Below are 13,368 nucleotides of genomic sequence, written 5' to 3' on the forward strand. Positions count from 1 at the left end.
TGGGGAGAGAGAGCGAAGAGACGGAGTGAGGGACGGACAGCTGAAGATGTGATTTGTAACTCTGAACCAATATTGAGTAGAGAATCACTGGTATTATACAGCAAAAGTAAAAGGGAATAGAAGGCATCTTTAGTGGCTGTCCAAGATATGATATTAACCACATGCCACATAATGATTGAGCTTAGACCCCAAGCTTGGAGTCATTTGTCCTGTCAGGGCAATTTAGGAGGCACAAAAAATGTACTCTTATCTTATAACAGAAGCATGCACTGTAGAGCACCAAGTGATCTGACATCACATGTATGGACTCATAGTTCATATGTACTGTATTTCTGAAACACCTCACAGTTCAGATCCAGCAAGACCACATCATACTGGGACTCTTTCAAATGTCTGACACAAATACAAAATAAGTGAAAAATACGCTGCAGCTAAATAAATATATACTATATGAGATAATGGACAACGTTTCAGAATGACTGGTTAAAACAAAATACAGTTGTCACATATCAGAGCTTTTATTTTTTCATGGCAATCCTTCAATTCATTCAGAATCTACAGATAAGCGCTCACTGATATACAATGACAAGAGCACTGAGATTTATATGCATGCTTTCTCATTCATAATACACATATACTGTAGTAACATATTATCTAGAAATATAGAAAGAAACAGCTGCCCAGATGACACTGACTAGATTCACTCATGTGTGCCGCACAGTTCATCGATAACAGAAATGTTTATACCATAAGGGCCGTATTCAGAGTCAGCAATTTATGTCCAACAGTTACGTGGATATTTACACAGGGGAATTTGTGGACTCAGAGTTCTACATGTCATTAAGTCATTTTTATGTTGTCATTATGATGTATTTATTATTTGCATGTCATAATTTGCTCTGTGTATTTACAACCCAAAACATAAATTATACCATGATATATTGTGATTATATCATATTGTCAGATCTTGGGGCCGAACTAACTGTTTACTCAAACTCTCACATCACTTGTGAATAACGCTTAAGTCTGCATTACATCTCAATATTGAAAAAAAAAATTTGGTTGTTAAAACTTTATTAAACATAAGTAACTCAACTCTGACTACAGCCCAAGTGTGTATGTATATATATATATATATATATATATATATATATATATATATATATATATATATATATATATATATATATATTATATATAATTCATTTCCATTCGTAATTTTGCATTCTTATTATTCTCAATATATGACCACTGTCTTATACTGTTAACATGACCTGTGAAATATTTACCTGAAAGTTGACAGTAAAGATGGCTTGAAGAATTTCAAAGCAGTTGCAGGGTTTCCAAATGAGCAAGCATTTAACGTGTATATTTAATACAGTACAGCCTTGTATACACTGCTATACAATACATTCATAGCAGGACATGCAACAGTTATTAACATTTTTAATTAATAATGGTACTATCGTCATTTACTACAGAAAATCCTTAGAAAAGTTTACACAATAGGAAGAGTTTTACGTTGTTTTTTTTTTTTTTTAAATGCTGTAATAAAGTATGATATTTCATCATCTACAGGACTCAGGCTGAACACTGTGCCATTTATGGACCAGAAGGAGTAACTACTTAGACTTGTTTCATTTCCACATACTTTTTTTTAAACCCATCCTCTACAAACTCCAACCTCCATGTCAGATCAAATCAGATACAGACTTGTTTTTTTTTCTTCATTATTCCTGTCTACTTGAAATATGATTTAATTGTATTATAGTGGTGTTGATGAAAGGTCAAAGGAGTCATCATTATGATTCCTCCATGTTTAACCGCCTCAGGTGTTAAATGCATCCCTTAGTTTGTTTAATCATATATTACTGACTACCAATAAAATGACAAAATACTAACCTACAATCCAACTAAAATGCAACAGGGCATTGCATTTATTTAATTTCATTTAATAAACATGGAGCGATTTTATTTAGCCACCGTCCTATACTTAGGTAGCATATTTTCACAACCTCCCCTGAATTGCATTCCTGTTTATGTCACTGCAGCCTACTGTTGAGTAACAGAAGCTAATTTTTATTTTTTTATTTATTTTTTTAAGTAAAATACTTAAACGGTCTCAGACTGTTGGTCATGCAGGGTTTATGCTGGTATTATCTTCAGATGTAAGTTGGCACCCCCCCAATACTCTGCAACGCTCCACCCGGCCAAAATATACCACAGTGGGTGGAGACCTGAACGGGCATCACTCACTTCTGCACTCCTAGGTGCCTTTGTCAGGTGATTGCTGGCAGAAAAAAAGGAAAACAGATCAATACATCTCCTCTGGGGCCGACAGGTAATCTTTACCAAGGATGAAATATGAGGAGCATCAGCCCACTGGATTCCTTAACTGTAGCTGAGATGATTGACTGGGTGCACGTGTCGTGTTGTCCCCCCCTACACCCACTTTCTGCCCCGCCAAAGAAACTCATTTCAGGCCGCACACACATAATGGGAGGAGGGGCTCATGAGGTAATGTTGTCATGGTAACAACTAATTACAGGCAGTTGAGGCAATAGCTTTGATGATTGACAAAAACGTGATAAGGAAATACAGCAAGTGTTCTGTCAATTCAAGGCAGCTGGTCATATGGATGAAGAGCGCAGTGAAAAAGGGACACTACAGTTCCCACAGCTGTCTACACAGCCATGCTAGTCCATTTATAAATGTCAACAGAAGCAAAAAGCAGTCTCATTATACTGATTGCTAAAGAGGAAATGTTTCCAGAAAGCTACAGGTATTCAATTCCAATAGCAAATGCACAAGCATATGAAGGATTCTCAGAAGAACCATAAAATATTTTTACAGTAATTCGTGCCCATAATAATAATAATAATAATAATAATAATAATAATAATAATAATAATAATAGAGACATGCCATCATCACATTCCCGATTCACACTGAGCCTGAACTGTGTTAAACATTATGACTCATCACCACACCAATTGAAACAATAACTTCAAATTAAAATGCATGTTTAAGCAGCACTGTGCTGCACCAAACTTTTATGTGAGAACATTTGAATGTGGACTGTGAAGCAGGGAGTGAAGGCCCCCGGAGGGTGCAAGAACGCACACTCGCTCTGTTGTGCTAATGAGTGTTTTTAGAGCACTCTAGCGTTTCATATCCATGTTAATATGGGACCTGGGTGTTTTCACTTCCAATGGTCGATCGTGTGTACGTTGCATCGGCGTGACGTATCTGACTTTAGTGATACTACACAATGAGCTACTTCTTTAACATGCATACCAACACACAACAAAGTTTTAAATATTGAACCCAGTGGATGTTTCTATAGCCACAATTGGAAATCCAGTCCCAGTCTGAATCAGTATGAATGGGGTGATAACTGGTGGGTTAGCTGCCTTGGGCTTACATATTGACCCAATTGACTCATTAGCATTTTTGTCTGTAAGGTGGTGTCTTGGTTGGAGAAAGACTTAATCGAGAAAGTTTTGTCACAGAGAGTTCTTTCTGTTCACCTCAGTATTCTCTGTGTGCTAGACTACGTTTTCCATCCTGAGCAGCTGTGCCCATGATGAGGGCAGCCGATGTGAGAGCGTGTGTCAGTCATCCTCATGTTCCCTCTGGCTGCTGAATGAAGTCCCTGGTTTGATGAAGTCAGGTGTGTGTGAAGTGGATGGCAAGGGGTGAGCACATTCTCCTCCAGGAGGAAAAGCCAACTCGTAGCATTGGTTGGCCTCTTCTCGTCTGGCCTCCTTATGGAACGGGAGGTAGACTGTGAATAGAAAAAATATCACTGACATCTAAGAATTAGCATTTTCTCATTTTTTTTGGAAGGTTTATAACTTTAACTATATAATGGAAACTAAGTGCAGCACCACATAAGGAATCAACTTTATACTAAAAGAAAATCAATAACCGTAAATGGACCCGAGGGTGTTTTTCCAACCATACTACAGGTTTTACCATATTACTTAAAGGTAGTGTTTATACAAGTCGCTTTCATAAGCCCCTCTTTGCTGACATAAAGCTATATAAATCTAAACAAGATTTGCCATATATCAATAATAATAGTATATATAAATAATTAAAATTGCTAAAATATACATTTTAGGGTTCATCAGTTGGCTTCTGTTAGGACTCAGCCCGGACTTTGGCCACGTGCATCCGTTTACGTTTCTCGTCACGTGTCTGCCCCGCCTTCGTCTGCTCCTCCCTGTCGTCACACCTGATCCTTATTGTGTCATTGTCTTTTTGTATTTAACTGTGCATTAACTGTGCATAACATCTACTGTGGTTATGTCCTGTTTCTGGTCTGCGTGATGTTTCGTGTTTTCTGTTATTAAACCCTGTTTATTTATGCTATCCTGCATTTGGGTCCGCTCTGTTCCGTGTACATTACAGCTTCATGCCATAAAGGCTGCTATATTTTGTATTTTGTGTATTTCTGTGACAATTTCTATGTTGTTTTGGTTATAAAGTCATGAAAAGCAACTGCATAGCTATGTATATACAGTATGTAGCTTCTGGTGTATACTTTATCTTCCACCCCAAACTTGGCCATGTCTTCATGGAACTCTCATTGAACAGCACACTGGCATTTTGGACATAGTAACGTCACAGCATTCCAAACTTGGGTGCAACGGTTTATGGAAGCTGACATATGGTTGTGATGGTCAGGTGTCCACATACTTCTGACCATAATTATTATTTGTTATGTGAAATAGCATTGCCATAGGTATTCATTAAAATCTCACAATAGCTGTTATTTGTTTCCAGCAAGTGCTGAGCTCAGGAGAATGTTTTGGAATTTTTTCTAGCTCAATTTTTGGGAAGTTGGTATTGCTACACTATTCTAAACAAAAGATGGGGGAATATGACTTGGAGGTGTAACTGGAAAAAGAATTCCCAGGTAAAAGGGGGAAATGGACCTGAGGTAAAACAGGTTAAAACACAACTACTAATCTCCATACTTTATTTTCAAAGACGTAATGGATAGCTTATCTTTCCCAGAATTCAAATATTACATACATGCAACATTTATCATTCCACAACAACCAAAATGCGCAACCTTATCATTCCCGGCACAAAACATCATTTAGAGTGTCCTGTCTATGTTGGTCACTTCAGAAGTTTGTTCATGTTACACAGCCATTTTGAGATGAGCTCCTGTGTTAGACGAGGAAAGTGGGAACTAAAACTGACATTGTGGCTCTGGGCTGTCTTACAGGATTAAGCAATACAGCCGTCACTAACATGTGCTTTTGCTAGTACCCATTATATCTGACTGTGCCTCTTTCCAGATGACTTCCCCTCCAAACTGAGCCAGCACGGTAAGGAAGGCCGGATCATTGATTAAAATTTCTGGAGGGAATGATGGCTAACCGTAAGCTGTGTTTGACCAAAACAAAGCCAAACACTTAATCACAGGACCATGAGAAACTGCTGACCCTCAAATATTTATGAAAAGGTCAAGATTGTTAAATTTGGATAGTCATTAGAACTTCATAGTATCCCAGGCCTTGCTATGGAAATTTAAATATTTGGATTTTGTTAGTAATCTATTTTTTAATAGATTTGTATCGACAAACAGCAGTGCTATGATTCCTGCTGCATGAGCGCTTGGATTTGTAACGTAATGATTCAGCAGGAATGAAAGCATTTGAATGTCTTAATGGCTCCTTGTGTTCAGCCTCTCAAAAAACAATTATTTTTCAACCGCTTCCTGCAGTCCTGCCCTTCCAATGTTTATTAATCAGCTAATTACACATTGACAGTAATGAGGCTCCTGATTCATGCACTTAAATGAATAGGACTGAATGGCTATTTAATGATTAGCCCTTTGTTGGCTTTCTGTATATAGCAAAGCAACATCCACTAGAAAGCGAAGAGGATGACAGATTTGGTAAATGGAAAACTACTTGATGCTGTTGCAGTGTTAGAAGCCCCTGGCTGCTCTTTCCGATGAACGTTCATAAAATCGATGCCGTAATAAAGTTTAACAAATGGTTAACAGTAAACGTGTCATTTCATTACTATGGACTGTCTCTAAATTCTTTAAACAAATTGTTAAACATTGCCGTTTACTTGGAAAATATGACTGACTAAAAGTATTATTTCTTATTTAAGGATAGTGGTCAGGTGAAGTCATTAATTATCACATGGATAGAAATCACCTATACAACTGATCAAAAGTTTGTCCACATTATAAACACACATGTTGACACATAGAGGTTTAAATGGCTATCACAGCTGTGACTTGTAATTGTAATTAGTGTCTGTGAATAAATAGTGAGTTTCTCTGCTCATGAGGTGATGCACTGACTTGGCTGGATACTGCAGCATGGGGAAGACAAAAGACACCTGTGTAATAGGTAGTTGATCTTTGTAAAGCAGGAAAGGATATAAAAAGATATTTCAACACTTGAAAATGCCAGTCAGTGCTGTTCAAATTCTGAGGTGGAAAACAAGAGGGTCTGTTGATACTAAGCCACATTCAGGTAGACCAAGAAAGATTTCACCCACTACTGCCAGAAGAATTGTTCAAGACGCAAAGAAAAGCCCTCAAACAATTTCAAGAGAAATACTGGCTGGTGGTGTTGTTTCAAGGAGCACAATAAGGAGGTACTTGAACACAAATGACCGAGTCATGCATGGTCGAGTTGCCTGTCGAAAGCCGTTACTGCGCCCATGCCACAAAAAGGCCCGCCTTCAGTACGCCAGACCGCACCTAGACAAGCCTCACAACTTGTTGTTGAGACCAAAATTAACTTTATAGTCACAACAATAAACACTATGTTTGGCAAGGAGTCAACAAGGCCTACATACACCATCCCCACTGTAAAGTATTGTGGTGGATCTCTTATGACTTAGGGCTGGGTGAGCTCCAGTGGCACAAGGATGTTAGTAAAAATTGATGTTAAGATGAATACTGCATGTTATCAGAAAATACTGGCAGACAATTTGCGTTCTACAGCACAAAAGCTGCACATGGGATACTCAGATGTTCCAACATGATCCAAAGCACCAGACAAGGTTGACCCTAAATGGCTACAACAGAAAAAGATGAAGGTTCTGGAGACCATCACAGTCTCCTGACCTCAAGATCATTGAGCCATTTGAGAATATCTCAAAAATGCAACCAAAAGATTTACAGGAACTGGAAGCATTTTGCCAAGAAGAATGGGCAGCTATACCACCTGAGAGAATTCAGGACCTCATGTGCAATTATTACAAAAGACTGCATGCTACCATTATGCTAAAGGGGGCAATACATGATATTAAGAACTAAATGTATGCAAAAACTTAAATGGGGATTAAAGCATGTCCTTATTTTCTTTTTGTTATGTTTTGTTTAGAGATTGTGCCATTCTGTTATGCCTTACATATTAACCCGAGTCATATACGTAATCAAATAAAATTGTTTTGCCTCCTCACTCATGTTTTCTTAAAAAAAAATGGTACACATCTTGCAAATTCTCCCAAGGTATGCAAACTTTTGAGGACAACTGTTTAATGCATGATGATAAGACTTTCACCCAAATTCAAGCACTTGTCCATGCTGACGCATTTAAGAATAAAGGACTACCCTGTGATCAGAATAAACAGCAGAAGTTCTGACTGAATTTTTTTTTTTTAATGTCCTTGTGCAGGTGTTAAAGCTAGTATTTATTACTAGACCTGCTCGATGTGTGCCAACCATCACAGGGATTCATAATGGCTTTATGAATGATTGTGAGCCAACATACAAGCAAAGTGCTTTTCACGATTTACACTGGACCAAACTGCTCCATTCATGAAGACTTTAGGTGGAAGACGTGGTGAAAGAGGAGGAAAATTATAGAAAGGAAAGGATGGAGGTTAGGGCAGGACAACATAGGACAGGATGAGGTGGGGTACAGAAAAGGAGGAGAGGGAAAAGATTGGAGAAGGGTAGAGAGGAGAACACGAGAGGTTAGCATGGGAGAGGAAGAGAGGAGAGAAAAGAAAAGGAGAGGAAAAGATGGAAGGAAATTGAAAAGAAGAGAAGAGGAAAAAAGAGAAGTAGATTAAAAAGGGGAGAGGAGAAATGTAAGGGACATAAAAGGAGGGGAAGGAGAGACAAGAGGAGTAAAGAGGAAAACAGCAAGAGAAAGAATCACAGGATAGGGTAGGATAGGAGGAGAGGAGAGGAGAGGAGAGGAGAGGAGAGGAGAGGGGAAAGGAGGAGAGGAGGGTGAGGAGAAAAGTGGAGGGATGAGGAGAGAGAAGAGAGGGGAGAAGAGGAGAGGCAAGAGGCACTAAGCGTCTCAGTGGTGGGCTTTTGAAGGGCGCAGGAGGAGAAGGAGGCATGCAGAGTGGAGCGGATGAGGGCAAAATAGTGCGGTGGGCTGCATTTCTGTCAGCAGAAGTGATGGCTGAGGGCTGGCGTTATTTGTCTTGCGCTGCCATATGGCCCTCGCACCAGTGTGGGCATTAATGAGAGGGGGCCGGACCGCCGGGCAAGAACACCAGGGCCTCAGACGCAAGTGATCTGTCACCATGGGTGTGTGTGAGCGTGTGTGAGTGTGAGAGAGAGAGAGACAGAGAGAGAGAGAGAGAGAGAGAGAGAGAGAGAGAGAGAGAGAGAGAGAGAGAGAGAGAGGAGGAAAGGAAGACATGGAGATAGGGGATTGAGAGAGAAGGGTAAAGGCAGACAGACGGAGGAAAGGTAGAAAGGGCAGAACAGGAAAGACAGACAGAGAGGGATGACACTCTCTAATGGTATCCCAAAAATAGAAATGAAAGCTGGCATGGTGCTTTGCATTCCAGCACAGAGGTATGCCCTTGCTAGTGGGTTAATGAGACTCTCTGTTTTTAAGATATCAACCTGATGCTCTAGTGACACATCAACCGATACAAACATAGATTTAAGTCATAGAATGAAGCAGAATTTAAAATTACGATTTACAATGAAAATTACACACACACACACACACAAATATATATATATATATATATATATATATATATATATATATATATATATATATATATATATATAAATCATAATGAAATCCATGTACTGTCTTTTATGTAAAAAATATTTGAGATAAATTAGCTTGAAAGGAGTCAGATTAATCTCAGATTTTTAATATGAGATTATTTTAAATCAACAATAAAACATATTTTAGTTATGTTTATAGTTCCACAAAAGAAGTTCCTATTAAATCATAACAGCTTTATCCCTGTCATTTTTCCATAATCTTTATTTTTTTTGTGTATGTGTGTGTGTGTTAAGTTAAAGGAAAAAAAAACGCAGCTTGAAAACACAATAGTGCAACATCCTCTAACTTTCTGTTACACAGTTATGAAACTTAAGACTTCTTCCATAAATGTTACATAAACATATCCTTGAAGAAATTAAGAAATTAAACTCTACTAAAAAGCAGTTGTACTATGTTGTGTAAATTAGCTGTTACTATAGCAACAGATCAGTAATAATTACATATCACAGCACTACTGCCTACTATAGTGACAAAGACGCTGTTATAACATCTGATGAATCTGATTGGAGAATTTAGCAGTTCTGTGGTTCAGTAGGAATAACAAAGCAATGGTATACTGCTTGTGGTTTAGAACTTTGGGAGAAAAGTGTATTTGTATGGTTAGGCTAGTGACAGTGAGATGTGATTCTGGCAGCCAATTTGGACCTGCAAAGTGGAGTGCTCGTCCCAATCCAAACAGTCTGATGAGTTCTCTCACAGCTAGCTTCAACACAATGTCTGCTAAGTGCTAAAGAGAGGGGCCTGTGCAACAGCTGGGTACAAGCAGCACAATACCCAGAGGAACCCTGGTAGACACCTCATCCTGTCACCCAGGAACACTGCTTAACACACGCTCGAAAATCACACTGTCACACATTGTAGCCCTCGGCTGATTAGATCTCTCGCCGGGATTCGTAGGGTAGCACAAACACAAATTAAAAGCAAGAAAGTAATTGGCATTTCAACAATCAAACAGACAATATCTTTCCGAGCGCTGTACTCGCTGACTCTAATACAGGCAGAGAGAGAGAGCTGGCCCTGTGAGACGCCAAAGTAAAGATTTATACAGAGCAGATGCAGCCACAGACACTGACATTGGATGACACCCACTGCATGATAAATCACAACAGACCCACTCCAGACTCTACATTCAGGACATAAACATACACTGCAGAGCAAGGGCATATGAAAAGATAGAGCTAAATAAATAAATAAATAAATAAATAAAGGGAATGACTGCTAAAAAGAGATGAAGCTTTAAAATGGTGATATTTGTCAAAAAATGTTTAAAAATGTTCTAACTGTTCTTTGGTTCCTAGTGCTCAGGACAAGACATCTTATAATCTCTGAATGTAAATACAGCGCAAAATGTTTTTTTAGCAAATGTGGAAAAAAAAACTGACATTAGATTTTTGCAAAAGTGTCTTGAAGGTGCTTTAACAATTGTAAAATTCTTCTCGAGTGAGGTTAATCCCGTTTTCTGCAGGTTTGTAGTAAAAGCCAATGAGGAATACCCGGTTTCTGCCTGCCTCCCCACAGAGAGGATGAAGGGGCAAGGGTGAGGCTTTTTTTAAGTTTTATGGGAAGCGGCGTGGTAGCGTGGAGAGGTGAAGGACAGAATGGCTGGCCATTCCATCACTCAGTGCAATAAATGGATGCAATCTGTATCCCTGTACAGCAGTGGCTGTTTTTAAATTCCACCTCTTTTATCCAAATGAATGATGGACTCTGGTACAGTGCACTGTGTGGCAATATTAATATACATCAGAGGCCAGAGCCCCTCACTAAATCAGAAAACTGGGTGCATTTGTTATTTAAATGACAAACAGCGCACCACAGAAGAGACGATGGCGGAGGAGATTTTGGGGAAGAGGCGGACAAACCAATTCAGATTTCAATCCTGTGAAGCAGTGCACAAGGACCCAGGAACCATGAGTCTAATGAAAAAAGGCAAGTGGTTCAGCCCAAAAGGATGAAAGGCTCATGGATGGTGCCATATCCAATCCTCACTTCTTCACGTCTTCTTCCTCTTAGGTCTACGTGCAAAAGTCAGGGATTTTCCAATCACATGTTTGCTGGGGTTTCCAAAAATGACTACTGGGATTGATTAAATCAACTGAGAGTATATGACATATGTAATAGTGGTTAATAATCATGAGCAGTATATTTTAATCCTCCATTATTTAGACTTGATTATATAACCTCGGATATTTAAAAAAGGGGGGGGGGGGGGTTGAGGTCTATAAGTATCGACCATCACGTAATTTAAAAACTCTGATCCTGTGTTAATCCAACTTCTTAGAAATGTAAAAGTATCAAAATGTTTTGTTTGTGTTGTACTTATAATATAGTGTCTCAATTTCTCAATCCTGGGTAACTTAATTTAATTTAAATAAAAACCTATTTAATTAATTAGGTTTACTTAAATTATGTATCGATAGTAGTTAAGGGCTCAACAGTGAAATGATATTTTAGGGACTGCTTTTATAAAATCAATTTATATAAAATAAATACAACGGTCCTAGTTCAAAGCCTTGTGGAACACCTTTACTATTGTCTGTGACTGAGTATACAAGTAAGAAGCAACTGTGCAGTAAGTTCGACCAGCATGACAGTTGAAGAACAGTGTGAATTAAATGAATAAAGGAAAGTGAATGGACACCTACATGCTGCAGGGAAAGAAAAAAACATGGTACGAAGAATCTAAACAAAAGCTTGAACGATTTCACCATAGCAATATTCTAAGTTTGTCTAAGAGAATACAGAAGTAACTACACTAACGACAAGCCACGGGTACATATACATATAATCCTCTGCTCGATACAAAGCAAAGCAATTAAAACACAATTTCAGTTCAAATAAATGGAGTATCAAAGTGTATTATTATTTAAATAATTTAAATGATTAACTAGCATATTTAGCTCTGGACATTTATCGTATTAATTATTTCAGCTGTACCCACAGGACATCGTTGTCCTGGAAGCCGTTGTAATGGTAAAGTGAGTGACCTATACTGCACTGGACTACATTGTTATTACTGTCCTTGATGGCTTCAGAATAATAAGCAGAACTGAGAATCATTTTCAGACTTACAAAAATCCATTTGACATTGGTTCCTTGTTAAATGTAAAGGTTTCTCTCAACCTTTAACCTTCAAGCCCTGACTTGTCGACTGTCAAGTAAAAAGATTAATATTGCAATGAAAACTTTTGAATGAGAAGCAAGAGTCTTTTATTTTTGAGTTATTATATAATTAAGTTAATATAGTTTTTTTTCCTAGGTATAATTCCTTTTCTGAGCATTTCTTCAGCTCATGTATGGTATGATATGGAATCTTATGTGTTATTATGTGACAAGTCTACAATCTTTTAATGGCAAAAAAAAAAAAAAAAAAAGTTAGAAGAATACGTTTTTTACTCATTAAAAAAAAAAAATAAGTTGACTGATACAGACTTGACCAAATGTATGTAAGTGACAAAATAGATTGAAAACCAAGCGATGTTAAAAGTAGAAATATAAACGTATCCATTTTGTGGTACAATTTTAATGCAGCAGGATTTGCTAATAATTTAGACCTGACAGTGAGCCATACCTGAAGTGGCATTGGGAAGTGCTACAGCTTTCCTCCTCCTCTTGATGTCTCCTCCACACATCACTCCCAGTTGTGCACTACGCTGTCTACCGAAAAAGAAACACAGAAATATCAAATCTCTCAATTAATCGAGTGTAATTTAACAGTTTGGAATATTTCATACAACCCATAAAGTTTTTAGTACCTAAGAGTAACTGAATAGTAACAAAACTCTCAGAATCAAATATCCTGAAATGATTTATTCAGAAAGTAACTTCATTTTGTAAGAATGAAAAACAGCCTGGGGACTGCAGCAGTTCAAGGCAGGAAAGAGTAAGATGTAGTGCAGGAGTTTTAACAGAAATATCAGTAGAGGCAAAGGAGGTGCTCAGGCTGTGTGTCTCTGTCGCTGCTGGGTACAGATAAACAAATTACCCTGGCTACAGACCCCCTGTGTCTACTGCAATGTAAAGTTAAGGTCAAGGTCCTCTCCACCGCCTAGGGGGAAGGGTCTGATGCTTTAAGAGCTGATCTGTGTGTATGCGTGCGTACATTTTGAGGAAAAACTCAAACAAGATATATACTCTTATTTGTGAAATTTGATTCTCAAAAAAGAGTGTTACGACAGAGACAGTTCAGTGTCAGGGGTGGCTTTTTATGTACACTGTGTAAAGCAGTGCAGGTACAATACCTGCCAGAGTGCAGCTCATCCCTGGCAGCCGTATAAACCCCTCACCTCACTCGTGCTGAGATAGCGACCTTTTAACTGCCTGTGCAATC

At 38.4% G+C, this 13,368-nt stretch overlaps 1 protein-coding gene across 1 annotated transcript in view; it reads right to left on the reverse strand.

The window, feature by feature from the left end:
* Positions 1 to 499: 499 nt before the first annotated feature.
* LOC132852262 (G patch domain-containing protein 2-like) overlaps positions 500 to 13,368 on the reverse strand; it is a 29,805-nt gene continuing 16,936 nt past the window's right edge. The window contains 2 exon segments of the mRNA XM_060879357.1: positions 500 to 3,787; positions 12,610 to 12,695. Coding sequence (XP_060735340.1) covers positions 3,615 to 3,787; positions 12,610 to 12,695 — 259 coding nt within the window. The 3' untranslated portion in view covers positions 500 to 3,614.

This window comes from Tachysurus vachellii, chromosome 10 (genome assembly GCF_030014155.1).
Source record: "Tachysurus vachellii isolate PV-2020 chromosome 10, HZAU_Pvac_v1, whole genome shotgun sequence".
NCBI lineage: Eukaryota > Metazoa > Chordata > Actinopteri > Siluriformes > Bagridae > Tachysurus > Tachysurus vachellii.